This window comes from Lepidochelys olivacea (assembly GCF_965140295.1).
Source record: "Lepidochelys olivacea isolate rLepOli2 genome assembly, chromosome: 9".
NCBI classification, from domain to species: domain Eukaryota; kingdom Metazoa; phylum Chordata; order Testudines; family Cheloniidae; genus Lepidochelys; species Lepidochelys olivacea.
In genome coordinates, this window is record NC_140419.1 from 86,047,099 (window position 1) to 86,071,485 (window position 24,387).

Here is a 24,387-nt window from a genome sequence, read left to right on the forward strand (position 1 = left end):
AAAAGAAAGCTTATCTTAGGACTTGTCAAAACAGTTTTTGTGGTGCTTTAGCTATACTGGTGTGAAACTGGTGTAGTTACATTGGTACAATGCTGAGTGTGGACACAGTTATAGGGGAATAAGCTGTAGCAATATAAGGCACCTTTATACTGTTATAACTGCACCCACTCTAGGGGCTGTACTGATGTAACTATTTCAGTAATAAAATAAATAAATAAACAACAAATAAAAAAATCACAGCCCTAACACGAAAATAGTTGAATCAGTACAAAAACTGTGTGTTGAGAAAGCCTTTGGATTCAGTTCTTCAAAGTGAAGAGGAAAAACTGTTTCGTAATAAATCAGTGAAGGGGGATAAAGCATTTCCAGGCAAGTCATAGCATCTCCACCTTTTTGCTTGTAATATGACATTGGATGCTCAGGGGAATGGAGAAAGGTTTGCACTGTGCAAAAATAACCTGGATTTGATAACCCAGCAGTTCACTGTGCGTCTTTGTTCTTCAGCAGATTTGTAATGGATGTTTTGGAACTGCAAAAATGTCGGTAAAGAAAGGTGTCTAATCTTTACCACATCATTGTATAAATCCAGCCGTGTGAGACCTTTTGATCTGTGACTAGCAATCAACTTCTCTCTGCGTCACTTATCACCACTGACTATGTACAGTAGGTAGTACGTTCCTGGGTTAATAAATAGTTTCTGGAGTTTGGTACCAGCCCAACAGCACTTTTCTCCTAATGTTTAGTCATAGATTCAAATTCAGAGATGTTTAAGGCCAGAAGAGCCCATTAGATTATCTAGTCTGCCCTGCTGGGTAACACAGACCAGAGAATGTCACTAATTACCCCCTTATGGGGCCCAATAAATTCAGTTTGATAACTGTTTAGATCACTCCTTGGCACGCGTACCTGAGTTTTCATCAACATCACTCTCAGCTCTCATAGTCCATGACTCTCATCAACAGCAGAATGGGTATCTAGCAAGGACCTACAGTTCTCATAATAACAGGAGACAGGAGCTCTAAGTAGCCAGTAAAATATTTTCCAAACCTTCTCATCATTTGTGAATATCTAAAAGGGATGCTAATGTTGGGACGCTTGGACTTATCTTGTTTTGGCCTCAGTACTCCTCAGATATGTATGTTACAATGGTCCCAATCTTGCCAGCATTTTGTGTGTGGAAATCCCATTAAAAACAACAGGAGTGCTGAGCGTCGATCGATTGCAAGATTAGCCCAAATAATAACCACACTTTCTATTTAGGTCCGGATCCAGCAAAGCATATGCTTCACTTTAACTTCAAAGCATTTACAAGCAGTTAATTTGTGTGTGCAACACCCCTGTTTGGTCAGTATTATTCACATGTTAAAGGTGCAGGAACTGAGGCCGAGAGGCTATGGCCCAGAGCCTCAAAGGTATTTGGGCATCTAACACCCACTGAAATCAATAGGAATTAAAGGTATTTAAGTGCTTAACTCCCACTGATTTCAGTGGGAGTTAGCTGCCTAAATAACATTGAGGATCTGGGCCAAAGTGACCTACCCACGGTCACCAAGAGAAGTCAGTGCTGGAGCCAGGATTAGACCGAGGACCTACCCACCACCATTTCTGCCTCTCTCTCTCCCAAACCACCCGCAAATGATACTTCTGATAAGTTGTTGCACAAAATCAGTTTGCAGACAGAAGATGCATAAATGGAATTTACCATGAACCTTTCACATGCTAACAGGAAGAAAGAGTATTTAAGAGAATGAATAAAAAAAGTGGAAGGGGGATATTTCTCTGAGCAGTCTAGATAATCAAAATCACTAAAGATCAAGATTAAATTTTATCTTAGTTTATTAGAAAAAAAGGAACACAGTTTAATGTGCAAATATATACAACAAACATCACAATGAAACAGCAGGAAGACAGAGTCGCTCTCCTCTGTTTAATGACTTTTAATCCTTCATACCAGAGATGACTGTTTTAATGCTTTCCCAAAGATTTACATATACAAAGTGTAATGCTTTGTTTGCACAAGACTTCATTTATTTATTTATTTTTATTTGAACAACAAATACCCTGGCTTTGAAATTGAAAAAAGTCTGTTATTTTGGTGACTTTTTTTTTTTAAACCTGAGGAATTCTGCAGAACAGGGGAACAAAGAAAAGGCATTGCCCTGCACTTCAATCTGATCACAGCATCTGATGGTCTTTTAATTCCTAAACCACTGAATTATTTAAAATGAATGCAGTCCCCAAACCCACATCTATTACAGCACTAGCAACAGTGAAAAGAAGGAGCTCTACCCCTTGCTGAAGTGAACTGATTGAAAACACTGGTCTTGAGTTAGAAACATGTTGAGATTTTTCAGTTATAATGCAATCATTTCTGCCTCTAATGTAATTAATGCTGCTGCATGTGATGGTGGCCTTAGAAATAAGTGAAAAATATATTTTATCCTTCTGAGCAAAAGGGTCCTGGGGTCCTGCAAATCCTTGCTCAAATCATATAGACTGCAGAATATGGCTTAAGCCCCACACAGGAAAGAATCTGAGCATGTGCTTAATTTTAAGCAAGCACTTAAATCCCTCCCTGCTCAGCAAAGGCCTTAAGCATGTGATTAAGCTGGGGCTCAAGTGCTTTGTTGAATGAGCACCGTATTGTATTGTAGCATACAAGGGATGTCTATGCTGCAGCTGGGAGGTGTGATTCCCAGCAAAGGCAGACAGACTTGTGCTAGCTCAGCTTGAGCCAGCATGCTAAAAATAGCAGCGTGGATGTTGCGGCATGGGCAGCAGCTGGGGCTAGTTGCCCAAGTCCAAGCCCATTTGCCCCAGGGTTCTGAGTTCAGATGGCTAGCCGGAGCCGCTGTCAGTTTCACACTGCTATTTTAGCGAGCTAGCGTGAGTCTGTCTGCCCACACTAAGAATCCCACCTCCCAGCTGCAGTGCGGACATACTTACAGAAATTGAGAAACAATAGTTCAAATCTGCTGTCTCTACTGAGGTCAGCAGAAGTTCTGCCTGAGTAAAAACAGCGGGGTTTGGCCCAAATTAAGGAGTTAGAATTGTATGGTCCATCCTGTATCAGCCTGCTATTCACAAAGGCAGATCAGCTCATGCTAACGAAGATTTACAAATGGGATGGCAGATTCTTCAGAGCACCGTGTGGTTGATTAGAAGGGATCCTGCCTCGTTAAGGGATAGCACTCTCAGGCAAAGGAAGACACTGGGGGAAACAGTTTTCCTTTTTCTGATGAGTAGACATTAATGCTCTCGCTCATAAACCTGCTGTGTCCAATTGCTTGGAAAAATACAACTGATCAACATAACATTCCAACCACGTGGATCTCTCATGAGAAGCACATGGACTAAAACCACTTTGCTTGTTTACTTTTCACTTTGCCATGCTACTGAACTTCATCTGAATGCTATATTGAACCAAGCTACATTTATAATTAAACAAAAGTCTAATGCTCCCCTCTGACTTAAATAAAAAAAAAAAAAGTGGTTGGATAAGGCACTGCTGAAGGACATGTGCCGGACCATGCCTTCAGCAGATTCCCCCCAAAAGACAATTTAAAAAGAAACTACAGCCCCAGCTGCTGTTAGCTAGATTGCCCCACCGAGGGCCACACCTCCCTCTTCATCTGTGTTCTTAATTTTTTTAAAATAAATAAATAAAAATAACGAAATAATAAAGAATTAGCCCCCAGTCAAGGAAGGGTGCATTCTGTGCTTCAGTAAGCTGCGGTTTGGCTGATTCCATAACTAGTACTAAAGAAGGATTCTCAGACTAGGTAACATTTTCAGATATGTCACTGTTAAAAGCTAAACCCATTTCCAGGTGCTTTTCGCTTCCCTCTCTTCTTTGGCTGAGGGTCAGTGATGAGAGTGTTAAAGTAAATACGGGCTCCTACTTTCACTGTAATACCTTTTTCTCCTGCCGTTAGGTCATAGTGATGCCAAGAGTTCTGATGGCACAATAACACACTGTAATGCCATAGTAATTACAACTACCTAACAGGTGGAATAGCTGATCTACAAGGGGGCGCAACTGTATTCAGATTGGAACCTTGAACAACAGCAGGTTAATACACAAGTGTACTGGAAAATAACGCTGTTACTCTAGTTTGTCACATTGTGGAATTCTCCGTTTGAGTAAGAAGGAAACACCCAGTTGTTTGCAAAAACACGTTTCATTGTGATCAAGGTGCGGTCAGCATTGCTTTTAACTTTCACCAAAACCCAAACTCAGTTGCTTTCCCCACATTATACCCACATGTTAATGCCGATGAGAGTTACCACATACATCAGAGGGAAATGGATTGCTACACTGGATCATGGGGGGAAAAGTTACTTTCTGGATAAAAAGTGAAGGTTAAAAGCAGCCCGGCCTTGCAGGGTCAGGTGTGGGGCCAGTGGCAGGCAGGAGGTACTAGATATAGACCCACGTTCAGGGATATTCAGATCCAGATTTATGGTTGGGGCCCATCTCTCAGAAACATTGATGGAAAAAAGAACAGGAGTGCTTGTGGCACCTTAGAGACTAACAAATTTATTAGAGCATAAGCTTTCGTGGGCTTCAGCCCACTTCATCGGATGCATAGAATGGAACATATAGTAAGAAGATACTGTATATATACACATACAGAGAAGGTGGAAGTTGCCATACAAACTGTAAGAGGCTAATTAATTAAGATGAGCTATTATCAGCAGGAGAAAAAAAACTTTTGTAGCGATAATCAAGATAGCCCATTTCGACAGTTGACAAGAAGGTGTGAGGATAATTAACATGGGGAAATAGATTCAATATGTGTAATGACCCAGCTACTCCCAGTCTCTATTCAAACCTAAGTTAATGGTATCTAGTCTGCATATTAATTCAAGCTCAGCAGTTTCTCGTTGGAGTCTGTTTCTGAAGCTTTTCTGTTGCAAAATTGCCACCCTTAAGTCTTTTACTGAGTGGCCAGAGAGGTTGAAGTGTTCTCTTACCGGTTTTTGAATGTTATGATTCCTGATATCAGATTTGTGTCCATTTATTCTTTTGCGTAGAGACTGTCAGGTTCGGCCAATGTACATGGCAGAGGGGCATTGCTGGCACATGATGGCATATATCACATTGGAAGATGTGCAGGTGAACGAGCCCCTCATGGTGCATATTTCATTAGCCATAATGTGATTAGGTCCTATGATGGTGTCACTTGAATAAATATGTGGACAGAGTTTGCATTGGGCTTTTTTGCAAGGATAGGTTCCTGGGTTAGTGTTTTTGTTGTGTGGTGTGTGGTTGATGGAGAGTATTTGCTTCAGGTTGGGGGGGCTGTCTGTAAGTGAGGACTGGTCTGTTTCCCAAGATCTGTGAGAGTGAGGGATCATTTTTCAGGGTAGGTTGCAGATCTTTGATGATGCGCTGGAGAGGTTTTAGTTGGGGGCTGAAGGTGATGGCTAGTGGCGTTCTGTTATTTTCTTTGTTGGGCCTGTCCTGTAGTAGGTGACTTCTGGGTACTTTTCTGGCTCTGTCAATCTGTTTTTTCACTTCAGCAGGTGGGTATTGTAGTTTTAAGAATGCTTGATAGAGATCTTGTAGGTGTTTGTCTCTGTCTGAGGGATTGGAGCAAATGCAGTTGTATCTTAGAGCTTCGCTGTAGACAATGGATCGTGTGGTGTGGTCTGGATGAAAGTTGGAGGCATGTAGGTAAGTATAGCGGTCAGTAGGTTTCCGGTATAGGGTGGTGTTTATGTGACCATTGCTTATTAGCACAGTAGAGTCCAGGAAATGGACCACTTGTGTGGATTGGTCTAGGTTGAAGTTGATGGTGGGATGGAAGTTTTTTTCTCCTGCTGATAACAGCTCATCTTAATTAATGAGCCTCTTACAGTTTGTATAGCAACTTCCACCTTCTCTGTATGTGTGTGTATTATCTATATCTATATATATCTTCTTACTATATATTCCATTCTATGCATCCGATGAAGTGGGCTGTAGCCCATGAAAGCTTATGCTCTAATAAATTTGTTAGTCTCCAAGGTGCCACAAGTACTCCTGTTCTTTTTTCAGATGCAGACTAACACGGCTGCTACTCTGAAAATTGACAGAAAAGACACTTTCTAGACTCCTCAGTGATCCTTCAGTGCATCTGCCAAAGTTTAAATATTTCAAAGAAGTAAGAATAGTGGGGGAAAACATCCCCTTCTATTTTTCTTTAAAACTTTTGACTTTCTATTTTTCTGCTCCAGAGTATTTTTCTTACATCATGGAAGAACATATTCCAGTAAAACACAGAATGGTTTTTATTAAAGTTTTACTTTAAAATGACTGAGAAGCTATCTCGCTATCACTAAGCATTTGGGGACCAAGGCAGTGTAATGCAATTTCATTCCCCCACTTCTAGGGTAGCACCTGCTTTGATTTGTACCTCTCACTGCTCCTAAGCGTGCTGCTCTCTTGCTGTAAAGCTCACCTTGTCTTGTGTTTCCTTGTCAGTACTTCAGTATGCACAAAGCACATTCAGCGACTGACATTTGCATAGCCCAGTGTTTCCCGAGGGACGTACCGGCCGCTGCTTCCCACAGCCCCCATTGGCCTGGAGCGGCAAATTGCGGCCAGTGGGAGCTGCGATCGGCCGAACCTGCAGACACAGCAGGTAAACAAACCGGCCTGGCCCGCCAGGGGCTTTCCCTGAACAAGCGGTGTCCCAAGTTTGGGAAACACTGGCATAGCCCAATAGACACAGGCCTACCTCCTCAAAATAAAGGGAATGCTTTTGGGCAGGAAGGCAAACCTCTTTGTAGGTGTGGTACTTCGGATCCGTGCCAGCCTCCACAGAGGTGTGCTCTGTACCACTGAGCACAGGCAGGCTCCCTGAATCCTGCCTCTCATGCAGCAAAACTGCATCCAGGATAAAGCTGGTTGAAGATTTCCCTCTTTCTAACCTGTTTATCAACAGAAAATTGGTTTTTCAACAAAATTAAAATTTTCACTAGACGCGTGCTTTCTGCAGAAAATATTGAGCATTTGTCTATATCTTTCTGGCCAAAATTGGCATTTTTCAGCCAATTTTTTTTTTTTGGACAAAAAGTCAACTTTTCTGCAGAAGGCAGAAACACCCCATTTTCCAGTCAGCTTGGTGCCTGCCGACTGGGGTGTGTGATTTGCCTCCGAGTCAATAAATGCACAGGTAAACCCTGTCATTCTCACTAGCAAAACTGAACAAACATTCATCGCAGTGTCACAAATGTGTTTTGCTCTGATGAAGCAGCAAGAACTGCAAACACTTCAGCTATCTTGAGGTAGGAGAAAATGATGTTTCCATCAACTAAGCTGCCCTCTACTAGCGGTACAGTGAGAATCAGGTAGTCATCGCTTTCAACCTTCCTATGGGCCCAAATGCGTGACAATAATACAAAATGCATGAAACATATGACAGAAGCTTGAAAGGACATCAGAGTCATTTCTTTGACATAAACAACATTTTTTCTAATCCCAGTTTGGTAATTCAGCATTTTTTGGATGTCAATAATTTACAGTAACATAGTGTGATATCAGCAGGTATGAGGAGGAGGAATGTGAGTTTGGATCCAGCATGAAGGAAAATCCTTCATAAAGCTCCTGATTCTGAGGTCCTTGCTCACAAGAGTGGTCCCAGTAAAACCAGTGGGATCTCTTGCATAAGTAAAGACTTCAAGACTGAACCCAATGAGATAACTGAAGGGTGCTGCATTTTCTTGATTTGAACTGCCTGTGCACATCTTGAAATAAGTATTTTAAGCAAACTAATAAAGTTAAATACATTATAAAACATATACTTATCTGATCCTGAGATTGTCCCCATAAGAAATACTAAAGAAAATAAGCTTCCTGAATACAGGTCTTCACATCACTGAAGTGTATTAAGTGGCTGTTTTACAAGGCAGAGTTGCTCGCCTAACAATGCTCCTTCCCTCATTATTACCTGAGTGCCCGACTAAGACTGTGTTTCCTAATTACCTCTTTTGCTAGGATGAGGCTAACAAAACGCTCAGGTCGATCACCATTATCAGGAATTTTGTTTGCATTTCTTCTTTTGCAGTTCAGACAAAAACATGCTTGATATTTTGCCAACCTTTCCAAGGCTTGTAGAAACAGGCTCACGCACAGCTTCCTTTTTTTTATTTTTTGGCCAGCGAAGAATTGTGTGTCAGCAGCTTCCTGTCAGAGGAGCTGCCGTGTTGTGCTGAAGAAAGTCCTCACACCAGAGCGAAAACATCGGGAGCAATTGGATGGAAACGGTGATGACATGAACCGCAACAGAAAGAAGAAATTCAATATGATGAACGTCAGTCGGGGTGCTGACTACCACGCATTCCAGTTCCATCAGTGCAAAGACCTATTTATAGTCTCTAACAGTGTCACTCAAAGTCAGACATTATATCTGGGGGAAAAATATTCTCCAAAACTCTGTTTGCTTAAGCACTCTCTCTCTCTCTCTCTCTATATATATATATTAAAAAGTTCTGCTTTTTATTATTTCAGTATTTTAGCCCTTGGTCGATTAGTCACCAACACCTGTCCGATACCAGAAGCTATAAGCAGCCTTAGCACCTGCATATTTGTAGAATATCAAAAAACAGCCTTAGCAACAAGGAGTTACATAATACAGGGAGAAGGCGGGGTTAAATAGATAAATGCAACATGTAGTGGCATTTGTTACCATTAAATGTGTGGCTCCCGCAATCAGGCCATAAAACTGTACCATGTAACTTGCTTGCAAGGGGTGGCAAAGAAGATTAATGTGTTACTTTAATAATCCTATAAACCACTCATTCAACATACTATTTCCAGCTGAACTTGAAGGTTTTCCCTTAAAAATGTGATTCCTGTAGAGACCACCAGGTTCTTACACTCTGTCTGCCTTTGAACTCTGCTGTTACAGCTGTTTGGTTAACAATGTTGTTCCAGTGCAAAAAACCAAACTCCAATCCTTCCTCCTTTAAACTTTAGATTGCCTCACATCTGTCCATTCCTGTTTAGTGTTCTGTAGGGCTTGAGTCTTCTGTTCATCTACCTGGACATAGTCTACTCTCTGCTCTTCCGAGAGAAAAGGTTTCTGTAGGACAGAGGAAGAACAATTGTCTTATATTAGAGAGAACATGGATGCTAGTAAAACTGGTTTTGTTTTCTATTCCTCCTTTTCTTTCTTTCCTGGTTGTTTCATTTCACCTTGAAGTTACAGTGACATCAGCTGACAAGAGCATTGCTTTGCAGTTTGCTTTACATAGAATAATCCATCTGTCACCTTGTCACCCTGCCCAGCATAGTGAGATATGGAAACACGCTGTATGGGCTAACTCCATCCCAGAGCAAGGATAATTATTCTCTTGCCTTTAGTAAGATCCTGCTACACTGATGACCTGCATGGATTTTAACCATAAGAGAGTTTAAATTAAAGGAGGCCTAGAAACCTCAAGTCAATCCCCCCAAAGGAATATTAACAAAACTGATGGTTAAAATGATGTAAAACAAAAACTCAGCAAACTATCAAGTCTATACGCTTTATAGTAAATTTATTTGCTTTTCATTGTATTCTTTCTTTGTCCATCATTGTCTATTTAAATTGTAAGTTCTTTGGAGCAGGGATCTTATCTTCGGACTGTGTCTAAAGAATCTAAGACACTTCTATGACATAGATAATATTAATAAATATTTTTGCCTTGTTACAAGATCTCATATCATGTCTTCCTGTGACCCTGCTCATACTCACGTCACAGAAAGTTACTTTGTCATACTCACATCACAGAAAGTTACTGCAGATGGGATTTGTGGGAAAATTGGCAGGAAAGTTTTGTGGGAAACTGTCTCTTTTGAGAATGAAAAAAGAGCTTGCAGAATTCCTGCAAGCACCTACAAATTTGCCCACATGTTCTTACTCCTGTACATTCCAGTGGAGCCATTATGCCTAATGTGAATGGAATCACATTAAGGCATGATACTGGTACCACTGTCATAACTTTAATTGTGGTTTTATCACGTTACCAGTATGTTCATGTTGAGCCTGTTATGAATGCAATCAGCTGGAAAAGCACGATGGATTTCATTGTATTGAGGATACTCAGAAGTGAGAATCTCTGTCTGTTTGCCTCCATCAGAGAGACACACCAGGATGTACAAAAAAGGGTGGTATTTGCATAAATGATTCTTACCTTCTGTACAGGGGATGGGGAAGCGGAATTAAAATCCAATGCTAAGTAATCAAGGTTGGACTTCCTTGACCATGGGAAAGCACCACTGCATGGAGATGTTGCCTGGCTGTGCTCCTGTTGTGGAATGAGAGAAACTTTTAATGAGTAATTCAAAACCCTTAAATCATGATCCTAAAAGGAAAAAGACCAGACTGTTTAGTATTATTCCTAATCCAGCAGTAAGCAAAGAAAGAGAGCTCTGGCCCACATCATTTGTATAGTATGTCAGGGGATGCATGCATCAACTAATTGCAAGATCCTAACAATGTCTAATTATGTGACTGTTCAAAGAAATTCAGGAACTCTGATTTGGGGTAATTACAGTAATATGGGCAAAATGGGGCGGGGGTGATTTTCATTCAGGTTTAGCAAAACATCAGTAAGGATTTTGTTTTGCAAAACCAAAACCTGGGATGTTTTAACATCTGGATCCCATTTCATCTAAGCCATCAAAGGTCTGGGGGTATGGATAAATGGTTCTGGTTCATCTCTCGCAATTGAATATCAAAATGGAGAGTCACAGACGATCACAAACATGTTAAAGGTTTTAGCTTTTTGAACAATACAATTGGAGTGTGATTAGGACTAGAGCTGAGCTGAGTAGCTATTGTGTAGGTTCAGATCAGCTTCAGGTTTAGTCTGGAGTGAGGGGGTAAGATTTCTGTTTGGAGCGGCCAACCGTGTAAACTCTTTGTGCAATCATTCCCAAACTGGAAGTGGAAAGCTGGCCCCTTCGGGCTTTGGATTTGGAACCAAATCTGCCAGAGCTGGCTCAGATCTAGGCATCCTAGATCAATCCCCATCTGAAATTCGAAGGGGATTAGGTTCTGGCCTATTTCTAGACATGGCCAAAGAATGAATGAAGAAAAGGAAGCCACAATGTTTTTGTTTTATGTAATGGGAAGTAGGGTTAATGCAACTAAGACTTTAATAGGCGTTCTCGTTCTATACAACATTGTGTGTGTTCCTTTAGGAAGTGCACTGAAGATTGTCTGTCATTTCCCAGGAGATTCTGCAGGGGGCCCTTGTAAAAGGTGAAAGGACTTAGTTGTCCTTTGCCTTTAATGAGCTCTCATGTAAGTATGCCTGATCCCAGTGATCTCTTGCAACTGCTTGGCAACATTTGTGGGGGAACAGCTGAGATCTGCACAGCAGAAAAAAGGCTTCCCTTATCTCTTTGTAAATCAGACCCAGTGTCTTTAGTTTAAAACCATTTGATTTTTTTTAAAAAGAGGGCAAAGGACAAACCTGCTGAACATTTTTCTTAGAAAATGAACTTGGGAATTCTCAGGGCATGTGACAGAGCAGAACAGAGCAAAGGATAGCTGTGTGAAAATGAAGATTACCATTTGAATGTAACTTTCTTCCTCTTCTCCGGAAACGGAATTGGCAAATATTCTTGCTGAATTAATACCGTCTCTATCTGGAGAGATAAAGCTCGTTCGATTGCTAGGAAGAAAAACACAGGAGAGGTTAGGGAAGCAAATAACAGATGCTCTGAAAAGACGCCAAAGTCTGACATGGCCCATATGGCGAATAAACTCACCCTAATTCTGAAGCCTTAATGGAGTGGCCATCCAAAAATGGTTTTTAGCTATAAAGCATGTTACAGTTACATCAATAACATCTCTGGTGGATTTTCTGGGATTTATCTTGACACTATAAAAGTTTGCCAGCTATGGCATGACAGAAAGCAGGAGATATCAGAGCAATTCTCCATCAAGGAACGCAAATGAAGGCAGACATTCATCTGTGTAATATGTGCTGATGGAGCAGTTACTTTGTTGTATGGGTACCACCATTTCTGAGATTGAAATGAATTAATCAGCTACTGTAGCTGCCTGCAAAGCAACTTGGCTGGCTCTGAATGCAGTACAAACACATGTTATCTGTGCTTTGGAGTTGTCTGCAACTCAGTTCTTTTAAAAGAAAAATGTAGCTGCTAATCTAACTGTCAGAAGCAGTCCTTATAATGTAATTCAAACCTACTGCAAATCATCACTAAATTACTGCATCTTGGCCAGTACGACTAGTTAACCAGAGATTAGCTGTGTACTTCACACAGCATAAACAATTTAATCCAAACAGGTATCCCTTTGGGTTCCACTTTATTTGTTCTGAGCACATTTGGTCATTTAAACTTGTTTGGTTTGTTTAGTATCAAAAAACTTGTTATTTAGTTGACAATGAATGAACTCCTCAATGCTCCTCTTCCCTGTAGACCTTGTATAGCAGTTGAATGTGTCAGAGTTCATTAACCATGGCACGCTAGCAGGGATGTTCATGCGGCAGCACTGAATTTGTGGGATTGTCGAATATGCCAAGTACAAAGCACCTCAGGGGTTAGCCAGATTTTAACTGCTAACCTGGAAGCCTGGGGAAGATTCTGATTGCTGGCACCAGATTACCTGGCCCTGACAGACTGTGTCAGCTTCTCCCAGATAGCAAGCCCTTCCTCTGAGTACCTGCCATGTTAGTGAAAAAGACAGTGTTTGGCATGCCACTGTTAAAGTGCCAGGCACTAAAAGGATCCACACAGGAAGGCTTGTGAGAATTCTCTGCTCATTCAGGTATTTTCAAGAGGAAACTGGCAAATCCCTTCAAACTTTCCCCATCAGCTCTGAGAACTTACTGTCACCATTCCCCATGCCAGCATGCTTCATCCCACATCACTGCTTTGATCCTACCAGCTAAGAATTCCTGGCTGTGACTCGCTTTGAGGCCCACTGATATTTCATCATCATTTGGGGAGAGTGATCCGAGGCATTCCCCTCCACCCCACAACTGGTTTGCAGTGACATTAAATGAGGAGCAGGAATCAAGTCTCCATTTTGTCATGGCAGCACAGAACGTTAGCCCCAGATCAACAGGCCAGCCAGGCCTTTAAATTGGGTTTGTTTTCCCTTTGCCACATTAATCTTCTAGAACAAAGATGTCTGCTCTCCTCTGGAAAAATATGAGAAGTCATGAGGGCTAACATTATGGCAGCTGTACCAGAGAACAGAGTAGCTCCAGCCTTCTAAAAAGTTACATAAGGAGGCTTCACAAGAGACAATTTAGGCTTTGAGGTAGTGCTAATTTGCAAGAGATTCAAACCACAGAATTTCTCACAGCACAGTCTGAAGGGAGTGCACTGTGTCTGTCTTTAAAAGGAGCCCTTTTTTTATGGCAGCAAAAGCCTGTAAAATGCTGGAAGGAGTCCCATGGAATTTGCATAGCATGTTTGTTTATAGACTTTGCCAACAAACTATTTCTTGCGGAATGTGATAAGTTATTTATAACTCCATTTCACAATGCTTATGCTTCAGGAGGTTTCAATGTCAGGATTCTCATCCACTTACTAAGGCACAGTCCACATCCTGGTCAAGGTAGCGTGTTCCCGGATGGTGGAGAGGTTTCTCAGATCCAGCGGAGGGGGTCGTGCTGCAGATGGGTACAACAGGAATTTTAAGAGCAGGATTTATTAATGGTTCTAATAACATAAATAAATGGGAGACACCTCCCTCAACTCTGGGGGGGCCAGAAGCCAGGTGGTGACCCTCCTCCCCTCAATGTGGCCTTGGTGAAAAAACTGCAGAGAGGAACCAGCCAGAAACTCCAGCTGCTAGGGGCCAAAGCAGCCAAAGCAGGAACCTTCAGATGCTCAGAGAACTTTCCACATTTATGACTGGACCTACTCTGCCTTGTGCTGAATGGTTGTTTGCTCCAGCTCCCTCAGTCTCTTCACCTCAGCTTCACTCCAGACCTGCCCTTCTTACCCTCTTCTGCCCTGTCCCATTCCCTTCATCTCCCTTCCTTTCCTATTTAGCTGGTCGCCTCCTAACTAAACTCTCCATTCCACCCGCCAAAAAGTCCTGGAACTAACATGCCGTTTGCTGCCATCACATTGTTCACTTTGCTTGTGTGCTCTACCCCTTCACCGCCTTACATCTGTGTTGTGTGTTTAGACAGTAAGGTCTTCAAGCAGTGACAGTCTTCTCCTGTGTTTGTACAGTGCTTAGCACAATGAGGCCCTATTCTTGGCTGGCACCTAGGCACTATCGTAACAAACGAGGTTATACAGCCTAGCATTTGTGCGAAATTATATGCAGGAAATCTTGAGGAATAAATGGACCGTTTAAATCTGCCCTAGAGACTAAAGTCCTCTGTGAATCCTAAAATGAGCAGCTAAATACGATGGGCAGCTAGAGAGCAGACTTTCCAGAATGACCGTGAACATGCCTGAACCCTGGTCTGCAAGTGATGCCTCCACAGGGGAGGGGCTACTTCAGTCTCCAGGTTCTGCCAGCCCTTGGCCTGTCTTCTGAGATGGTTGCTGCCCATTGGGGTGCCAAGTGTGATGGTGCTTTGTGTGACGTGAACATCTCTCCATGGGGAAATGGATTGCGGCCTTCAACTCATTTCATCTAGGTCACTGAGCAACTCCCAGGCAGTAACAAATTTCTATCAACAGCAGCCTGGGCTGCATTTGAACCAGCAACCAGAAGTTAAAGTCATAGCTTTACCTTTCCCCTGAGCCATCCTCTCCCATTTCACCAGGTTTCTCTACATTTTGTACGTGGTAACAAAATCTAACACTTTTTCTATGATAATGCCAAGTATTTCACAACACTCCCGCACACTGAGGGAGAGATGGAAGAGTTCCCCATTGGAATTTAGTTTATCCATGGGTGCTATCTCAGGAAGGAGTATAAAATACTTCAGTACACTCCAGAACATCACACAAATCCTGTGGTGTTCCAACAAGGAGGCATAAGACTCGAGTGTGTGCATATTAAGCATCTTAATGCAGCTGCATGAAATAAAAATATCACATATTTTGGAACCCTGTGGCATAGGCTGAGGAAGGCTGTGGGAACAGAAATGGATTTTTCCTCTTCTCTTGTCTACTTAATGGGCCAAATCCTGCTCATCCTATCATGAAAGCAGGCCCATAAGAATACTTGTGTGAGTAAGGCAAGCAGGATTTTGCCCAATACATAAACCACTTGTAGTCTAAGGAGCTCAGTGCCCCCAAACTCCCCTCTGGTTCTGATAGGGGATGTAAGCTTGCACTTGCTGATCCCAGGTTGAGGGCATGTGGAAATGGGAAGTGCCACTTCCACAGTATGCTCCTCCCCCACCCCACCCAGTGGAAGCCCCTCTCTATGGGTTCTCTGTTGGGGTTCCGCTCCATTTGTGGGAAGAGGGAGTGAGCCTGTTGGTCTCCACCAGATTCTCCACCTTCCTCCACAGCCCACATGGCAAAGGAGTGTAACCTGCAGTGCTTTCCCATCAGTGCTGTAGAATTCTCTCCTCAGCCAAGGGTCATTCCAGGGGCAGCTTACTTCCTCCAGGAGCCCCCAGGGAGCTAGAAGGTCCATGAGGCTGTGCAGAGACAGAGGGCTTCTGCAAAGATGGATCTTGTCTCCAGGTGGATCCTCCAGATGTGTATGAATCACAGAGGATTTGGACGTGGCATGGGGAAAAAATTCTCCCTTTCACCAAACCACTGGAAGGAAATTACTCCTATCCACCTTCCCACCTCACCCCAGGGAACTGCGGTCAGGATCCGGAGTTGGGAGTGGGGCCATGGGTGGGCCAGGAGCCAGGGGCTGAGGCCAGGTCCAGGAGCAGAGCTGTGGCCAACCTGGGAGCCAGGAGCCAAGGCCGAGGCCACAGCTGGGGGTGGGGCTGGACCTGGAGCAGAGCTGGGGACAGAGTGAGTCCTGCCATGTCCCCCTCCCTCCCCCAAAGTGGGGGCGTGCTCCATAGTTTGGGGGCCACTGGATTAAAGCATATCATTCAGGATGCCCTAAATTTAACACAGCCAATACATAGCAGGTTATTGCACTAAGATCTTTCTCCTAGGATCTTCAGCATCCCAGCAGAGTGGGTACCACCTTGGTTCTTTTAAATTCCATGGCACTTTTAATGATATAAGAGGTTTGCCCAAGTGATCTTGGCCAAAAAAGTTTTCCCCTCAAGGCCATTGTCTACCACCTTCCACTCTAGAGCTGGCTGCATCTGTAATGTGTGAAGTGCCTTGTGATGCCCTGGGATGCCACGTACCATAGAAATGGAAGTTAGTGGTCAGTGATAGCAATGTACCTTAGCTTTGAATTGCTTACTAGGTTGGTATAATGCCTTACATTTCCTACGGGGCTTGAGATCTCGATTCACTGGAGGTGGTTCCAGGTCTGTGGGAAGTTCCGGCAGTGGACTGGAGAGTTTGTCATTGTTGACTACAGGAAAGGTAAAGGTCGCTGAGCTTGGGCTCATGGGAGTGTAGCCATCGGGTGAGCAATCTGATCCTGGGATGGGCGGAGAGGTGCTGGGGTGCATAGGTACATAACTGTCCTCCGTATTGTCCGATGCTGAAGAGTAGAGTGGGGTGAATCGACATGGCTTCCGAAAGGAGAAGGAAAAGAAAGAGCATTCCAGTCAGCTGAACAACTCCAATAATCAAGCAAGGTTGCACACTGCTACAAATTAGCCTGAACTAAACCCCACGCTTGAACACCCCCATCTGAACTTTTGGGGTGGCCTATCTCTGGAATGGCAGGAGTCAAAACTACCAAGACAGACATCCATGCCAACTTTGGAAAAGTTCAGATCTGAACTTGGCAGCTCAGGCCCATGATTGCTGCAAACATGGGCATAAATGAATTGTTGGCATAAGCAGGTTCAAATCTACTGACTTCCAAGGAAGAGCACTTGCCTACACCAGCAGCAAATCGGAGCCACAAAATGACAGGAGGCTTATAATGTAAGGAGCACTTTCACGTGTCCATCATCTAACGGATAACATCTGGTGAGTTATTCCTTCGCAAAGGTGAAAGCTCTCAGCACAGAGACACATGCACAGGGATTACATTTGATAGCTGAGGATTAACCCTGGCGATTCATGTCATGCAGGTTAATGCTGGTTGCATATCAAGAGGCATTGACTACAAATTGGGTAAGATCAATTTCACATGTGAGAAAAACATGGCGTCTGTCAAAGACAATGGAGCCTGCATCTGGCCTAGCAGCCTAAAGGCAGCAGAGGGCCTTCCCATTTGGGAAAATCCAGTTCTGGTTCTCAGGCTCCCCGGACTGGTGAGGCAGAGGCAGCATGCTCAGCCCTTGGAGGCAGGGAACACCTGGCGGGAACGTCACTGCCTAATGTGTTTTCACAGCAACACTGACCAGCATCAGCTAATTCTCTGCAGTCAAAAACTGGATCACCACATTACAGGGGATTTTGAGGGTCGGGACAGTTAACAAGCCCCAAAAAGGAGGTAACCCGCATGACTCCAAAGTGATACAGAAACTTTCAACGCATGGGCTCCATTCTCGGTTGTGACCTATCCCCTTAACCCTAGGAAACACCCCTTCATGCAAGGGCCTCTGTGAAGAGCTGACCTACATGTTCTGCTCTGCTCTGTCTCCAGGCCTGCAGCATAAGGGATGTATGATTGGAGAGAAGAGGTATTGTAGGAGTGTCAGGAGGGGGACTGCCCAGCGTGCTAAGAGGGACCCCGTAAGGGGCTATGAAAAACCTTAGTACCAGGGCACCTGTGAGGCTTCTCTAATTTATAGCAGGGGCTGGACAAGCCTCCACATACTCCAGATGTATGAGGTGCAAATGTGATATAAAGCCACCTGTGCCCTCCTCTTCCATTCCTGTGCTGAGCATAGGAGAGGAGTAACAGAGCATCAGGTCACAAGACAACTAATGTGCTTTAGTCTGTTTTGTGCCAGTGTTTAAATATATGCAAATAGAGTACTTACCAAATTCAAACTAAGCCTCTTATCTCGACTTCTGAGAGAGCTTCCTTCCATGTTGGCTGAAAAAAAAATACCCTCCAGTGATTAACAATGTAATTAGCAAAAGGGAATGGAAGCTGAAGGATATAATTCTGGAGCAAGGCATACGGCATTAAAATAATTATGACTTTCTAAAGCTCATGAAATATCTTGCTAGTCTTCGTGAAATGGGAAAACTTGACGAAATACGAGATAAAAAATAACTCTCTATAATTCTATGAGTGGGCAACTTATAATGCTATATTAGTTTTAAGCACATTGAAAAGAAGAAACAGTCAGCACACACCTATAAACCTATTCTGAGTTTTCTCTAATCACATCTAGATAAAGAGTAAGATCCTTGTCTATGAGAAAAGAAGTCAGGAGATTTGAGATTTAATTCCTGTTCTGTCAGCAACTTGTTGTATAACCTTTGGACTTTTCTATATCTCAACTTCCCCATCTGTAAAATGGGGGCAATTATACCACAAAGGGGTGCTGGGAAGCTTAATTCATTATTACACTTATTACACTTCATTAAATTACACTTTATTGCTTGTAAAGTGCTCTGAGATCCTCAGACCTAAGGCACTAGGGAAATGCAAATTATTTATAGATGGAATTCATGATAGTATGCACTATGAGAGGAGAAGTATGTGTTAATGATGAACGATCATAGCACAGAAGTGGTTTAGAATAAATCCACCTCCCCAACAAGTGAAAAGGACTCTGTCACAATGCCTGCTAGTGCAAATTTGGCTTATGACACTTATTGTGTTTTCTTTTTGGTTCTTAATATGTTTTCTTTTCAAAACAGAGGTAAAAGAGGTTGTAAAATGTGTTTAGTGTTGATCAGCAGCTGGACAGAACTCGTGTGATTGTTTCCAGTGCATGGTGGACAGAGGTAGTGCGTCTGTGGAGCAGCAGCAGGACTGGGTGGCAGATTCTGTTAGCTTGGTAAGATTTTGCTCTAAATCTATGGCTGTATATTGCCATTTGCTTTTGGGGAGTTTGTTGACAGAAAAAAATGGTAACTCGGGAGAGTGGGAGGGCAAATGGCTGCCTCTTTCCACTCAAACCCTTATTTTTCTCCCTATGCTTAAACTGTCCATCCATTTCCCTTTATAGAAAATATCTATAAATGGAGAAATGGGCCATTTCCCCACTGAGATTCTGTAGAGCTTTTCTCTGGAATACCATAAAAAAATTCCATGAGGGTAAATAGTATATAATGGAGTATGATACAATCTGCCTGATGTAGAGTTCTATCCTGTAGTGGAAGTGGGGTTTTTTTGTTTTTGTTTTTTGTAGTGATAACAGTGTAATAGACAATATAAAGATGACAAGACTGAAAGAAACTATCATTGGTACCCAAAATAAACAGCTTTCTAGACAGCTGTTATTAGCTACTTGTACTTTCTCAGTTACACACAGATTTTGTACTTCTGTAAGCGTGTTGATCAGGGGAGTGATTTTTTACCAAAATAGTTACACTGCTACAAGCTATAGTGTGCATACCATTTTAGCACTATAAAAGTGCCTTAGACCTGCATAGATTAGTCCCCTGCCCATAAGCTACACCGATATAAAGCATCTTTATACCTGTACAACTGAATTCACACTGGGGGGTTGTACTGCTTTACCTATATATTGGGATAGTTAAAGCAGTACGACTTGTATGTGGAGATAAAGCCTATGTACAGACAACTCACCAGGGGTGTGCTCACCTCATCATCTCAACTGGTGAGAAGCTGCTGGGCCATTTGTATGTCTATTGCATGTCTCAATTTTGATTCACACTTTTTATATTTTAAAGTCAGAAACAGCTTCAGCTGCAGTTGGGGTAAAAAATAAGAAGCAATGCTTATTAATTCATTGCTGCCCCCTGTCAGGCAGAGATAACCTTGCAGCACGTTCACAGAATATGACATTTTGGCACTTAATCCTCTGAAATGCACTTCAGTGTCAATTAGAACGGAGAAATATTAACTATCTCCAGCCAGATTGTGTGTGTGTGTGTGTGAGACACGCACACCCCCCCATAAGTACCGAGAACATTTCACAGGCAGCTTTCAGTCATAACTGATTATTAAGAATACTATTTCCAGCTATGGGTGTTTCTTCTAAAAGCTTCCAAGAATTGCTTGAACACTGATAAACAGGGTGGGCAAAACTCTCCACGCTTTGGCTTTTATAAGAGCTAAACACCCTGGCTCTGCACAATGCACGAGTGACAGTTTAAACTGCAGAATAAAGGAAGCCAATCAATAATGCTGAATCTAAATACCTGTTGTTGCCTCCACTTAGAAAGTTATGGCTCCTGTACAATACATTTGAGTTTCCAACTAGATATTTTATCTGCTCATTCTGTTCTAAGACGCTGCAGAATACAACTGTATTTGTGTCACACTGTACCATGGCTCACACTTTCTTTCTTGGTTTTTTTCCTTTTCTTTTTAAACAATGTCTCAAGAGCGGGTGAAATTGTCCCACTCAGCTCCAGTGTAGTATAGCATCCTGCTTTATCCCCAGTTTTCCAGGTAGGCTTTATTGAGATGCAGGGACATCAACGGATTCGCTTAATATCACACTGGGCGTCACTGGTTCATCTGGGATTATGTCCCATTGCCAGCTTCTTCCTGTCTTCCAGTCCTTTGCTCTCTACGTGCTAAGAAACATCCTTCTTCCATGGAGTGTACTACCTGCCGCAGCAGCAGAGGTATTGCACTTAAAGGGGCACTTAACTCGAGAAAGCCTGAATTTTGACTCATCTAAGGATGAAAAAAATTCCAAGAGCCACATTAAGTGGAAGTTTGAGCTTGGAATTGATTGACATGTAGGCCTAGTTTGGGGGGGGGGGTGTTAAAAATTAACAACAACACACAAAATCACAAATTGTCACATTCGGGGAGATCACAGCTGTCTGTTGACTGGTACTTACCCTGTTAATTCCACATACAGGAGCAGGTGCTGCTGTATGTAGCTGAGGGATACCACTTCTGACCCCATGTTGCCATGGTACTTGGCATTTATAAATCACCTGTCAGTAACTGACTGAGCTGCACAGTGGCCCTAGAAGTTGGGGATACTAAGGCACAGAAGGGCCCGAGTTTCAAAAGTTCTCAGTTCCTATTTAGGTACTTGAATGCAATGGCAAGATTTTCGAAAGTGCCTAGCACCCAGGTCTCAAGGAGAGCTGAAAACCTGGCCACTGCATTCAGGGCTCACCCAGGGTGACTCAGGAGGTCACAGAACCAGGAGGAGAACACATAAGTTTTGCCTCCCACTCCTTCACTCTCACTGGGCAGCACAACCTCTAACCACTGCCACTCGGATCCCACTTCATGCAGAGCAGGAGCCTGTGCACACTCACAAAGGCGTTAGCTTGGCTTTAGGCACAAGAACCTCTTTAGAGGTGATCACACTGTCACGGCACAGTAGCTCAGGAGGGGAAGAGAAGAGTTACCTTTCCAGTGCCGCACGTTATCCAAACTGGACAAGGAGATTCTTCTCGGCACCAAGGCAATCTGAGCCCCACAGATCCCACCATGTCCATTCTGAAGAGCCCCGTTGGATGGCTCCTCCCCGCTCCGGTCTGAGAAATGGGTTGGTTTGGGTGGCCGGGGTGGTGGCGTGTTAGACAAAATATCCAGTTCAGTTACGCCATAGGGCAGTGCGGCTTGGCTTTTATCAATCTGAAAGGTTGGTGTTAAAGGAGGCCCTGAGAGCGGAGAGGAGGAGGAGACGTCACTGAACGGCCCGCTAATGTCTATGCTTCTGGGGAGAATCCCATGATTCGCTGGCTGGCCCCCATCCTGGTGCACCACGCCGTTGCCAGATGGCTGTACGTGAAGGGAGGGTTGAGACTGCAAGGCATCAACAAAAACGTCATCTGATGAGGCCTGCTCCAGGGATCTGTCGGAATTTGACCAGCTGTCACATCTGGATAGAAGACAAAGACCAAATTCTGTATCTTCGTTCTACCACTATTGCAAGTGAACTAGTATGTACTCCAGTGAGTTCACACGATATGAGAGGTATACATACATGCCCACTGGTCCACAATAACACAACCAACCCAAGGCTTCATCTGCTTCATACAATTTTCTTTTCTGTGTTTTTAAATTCAAAATCCAGTCTCACCAGATTTAAGACAGTTCTTGAGACCAGCCTCATGCTTTTCTATCCCACTTTTGAAACTGCATATTGATCATTTAATTTCATTCACCCATTGTAAGCACCCACCATGGGAGTGCTGTGTGTATTTGTCTTTACTAATTACTGCAGGAGCCGTTTTCCACAAAGGGTCCAATCCATCGAGTGGCAGATTCAGCCCAATTCTCTCTTTACAAAGGATGTGGTGCTGTACAGAGAGGGGGCATTGGACGTAAGGGGGCCATGCAGCGGGCTCACACACTGTGTGGTGTAGAAACCTGGTCTGATTGAACTCAGCGTATGGCAGCATGTTGGGGAAATCAGGGCGGAACCAGAAGATCCACTGCTGTGAGGAACCTCCCTTCCACCTTTATCAGGGTAGGGGAGATTACATGAGGCATTTTGTATAGTCTACCCCAGACATCTTCCTGGCACCTGGGCTGGGGTTCTGGGCTTTGGATGTATGCCAAAAGTCTTAAGTGATGTTATGTACATGCTCATCGAGGGGACAGTGTGCACCTTGGGGGTACAGCTCAGAGTAACCTCTGTCATTCACTTTTCCTTCCTATTTATTAAATCCTTGTTCACCAGCCAGATAACAGTCTATAGTAGCAGCCATGATACCAAGTAGAGTCTGATCCTGTTCCCACTGAAGTCAATGGGAATTTTGACCTTTCTGTCAAAGTGACTGGTAGCGTACGTGAAAAGGGAAGACAACTCTTGGGTCACGTTGCTATTGGAGTTTCAACCTCAACATCGTAGCCAAAGAGGATCTACGCACCCAGACTATGGATAAATGGCCTCCACAGCATTATTTCAATAAGTCAAGCAGCATTTCTTGTTGCAGATGCTCCAACCCAAACTGTGGGAGGATTGAGAATATGGTCTTTGGCTAGGGCCTGTACCACCTTTCACTGCATAGCGGATGCTGATGGCAGAATGATGCTACCTGCCCAAAAGCTCATTATGGGCTAAATCCTGCCCTCTCCTCCGGGGGTATGGAGAGGCCCCCGCTGCCAGAGAACAGAGGAGGTTCCACTTGGAAGATATTGGGGGCAGGATGAGGGGACTCAGCACAGTGATAATTCTGCAGGGGCTCCTTGCACCCCAGCACACAGAGAGGGTTGGGAGCAGGCTGTGGGCAGCCAATGGATCCCCAGATACAGGGGTCCGCCAGGCTTTTAGCATGTGAAGGGGTAACATGCCAGACACCACGACTACTGCTGCTACTCTGAGGCCTGGGGTAGGAGGCTTTCTCCTCCACGGCCCCCAAGGAGAAGCACTGCCGTTAGTGCTTCCTGCAGGACTGGAGATTGGGTATCTGTATTTGACGTATCTATACATAGGAATGATGTCACCCACCACTGAAGAGTAACCATTTCCAGGGAGACATGCAGCGAGTGTTTAACACCACATAGCAACAGTGCCCAGCAGTTAGGACCATGTCAATCACAGAGGCAAGTTAGGGGGAAGGAATGTTCTTACCTCACCTATAGTGTGTCGTGGATGCTGAGGTTAACAACCGAACTCTGGAAAAGTGCCCAGCCCTTAAAAGCCATTGACCGTCAGAACCCCAGTTTTAAATCCTGTGATCCTGAGAGATGGCACCTCTAGGAGCATCTGGTCCTCTAGCTGCACCCGCCTGGGCCTTGCTTCAGTACAGGCTCAAGGGGGACAGCAAACCCTCAGTACCATTTCCTGAAGCCCAGCCCTTCCTAATGCCATGCTGGGGTGTTGGACCCAGAAGGGGCAGAACGAGCTGAGCTTTTCTTGGTTCTTTAAGATTTCATTCAACCATTTAGAGGAGGGGGACAAAGGGACTAAGGACAAGCGTATAGGGGGACTGTCCATTTGCTGGGAATACAAACCCTGGAGCATATTTCTGGATGTGCAGCAGCCCCTGCATGCTGCTCTGAGGATGTAAAAGGGCTGTAACCAGCCCCCAGGGAATTTCTTTGGCACAAGAGGGCACGGGGGTGCAGAGCCAGTGCTAAAGCCCCACTCCTCACCCTCTTGCAGCTCACAAGGGGGATGTTGGGAGGAAAGGGTCATGGCTGGAATATGCTGCATATACTATCCAGCTAGTCTCACCTGCAGAAAGGCCCCTATAGAGCTGTGGTAGCCCAGTGCAAGTTAAATCAGCCTCAGGGCTGCTCTAACCTGTGCTTGGGGCTGCACAGGGCCATGGCAACATGAATACGGAAGGCACAAGGGTGGAATAAAGCCCCTTTGCCCCCATCTCTGCTTCCTGTGTCCAGC

General features: G+C 43.8%; 1 protein-coding gene across 1 annotated transcript in view; it reads right to left on the reverse strand.

Moving 5' to 3' along the window:
* Positions 1 to 5,993: 5,993 nt before the first annotated feature.
* The window catches only part of GAB3 (GRB2 associated binding protein 3), a 103,694-nt gene continuing 85,300 nt past the window's right edge, over positions 5,994 to 24,387 (reverse strand). The window contains exons 4-10 of the mRNA XM_084640325.1: positions 21,440 to 21,915; positions 17,959 to 18,014; positions 16,335 to 16,590; positions 13,545 to 13,626; positions 11,550 to 11,652; positions 10,165 to 10,278; positions 5,994 to 9,071 (exon numbers count right to left, since the gene is read on the reverse strand). Of these exons, the coding sequence (XP_084496451.1) occupies positions 8,955 to 9,071; positions 10,165 to 10,278; positions 11,550 to 11,652; positions 13,545 to 13,626; positions 16,335 to 16,590; positions 17,959 to 18,014; positions 21,440 to 21,915 (1,204 nt within the window). The 3' untranslated portion in view covers positions 5,994 to 8,954. The remainder of the gene's footprint in view (positions 9,072 to 10,164; positions 10,279 to 11,549; positions 11,653 to 13,544; positions 13,627 to 16,334; positions 16,591 to 17,958; positions 18,015 to 21,439; positions 21,916 to 24,387) is intronic.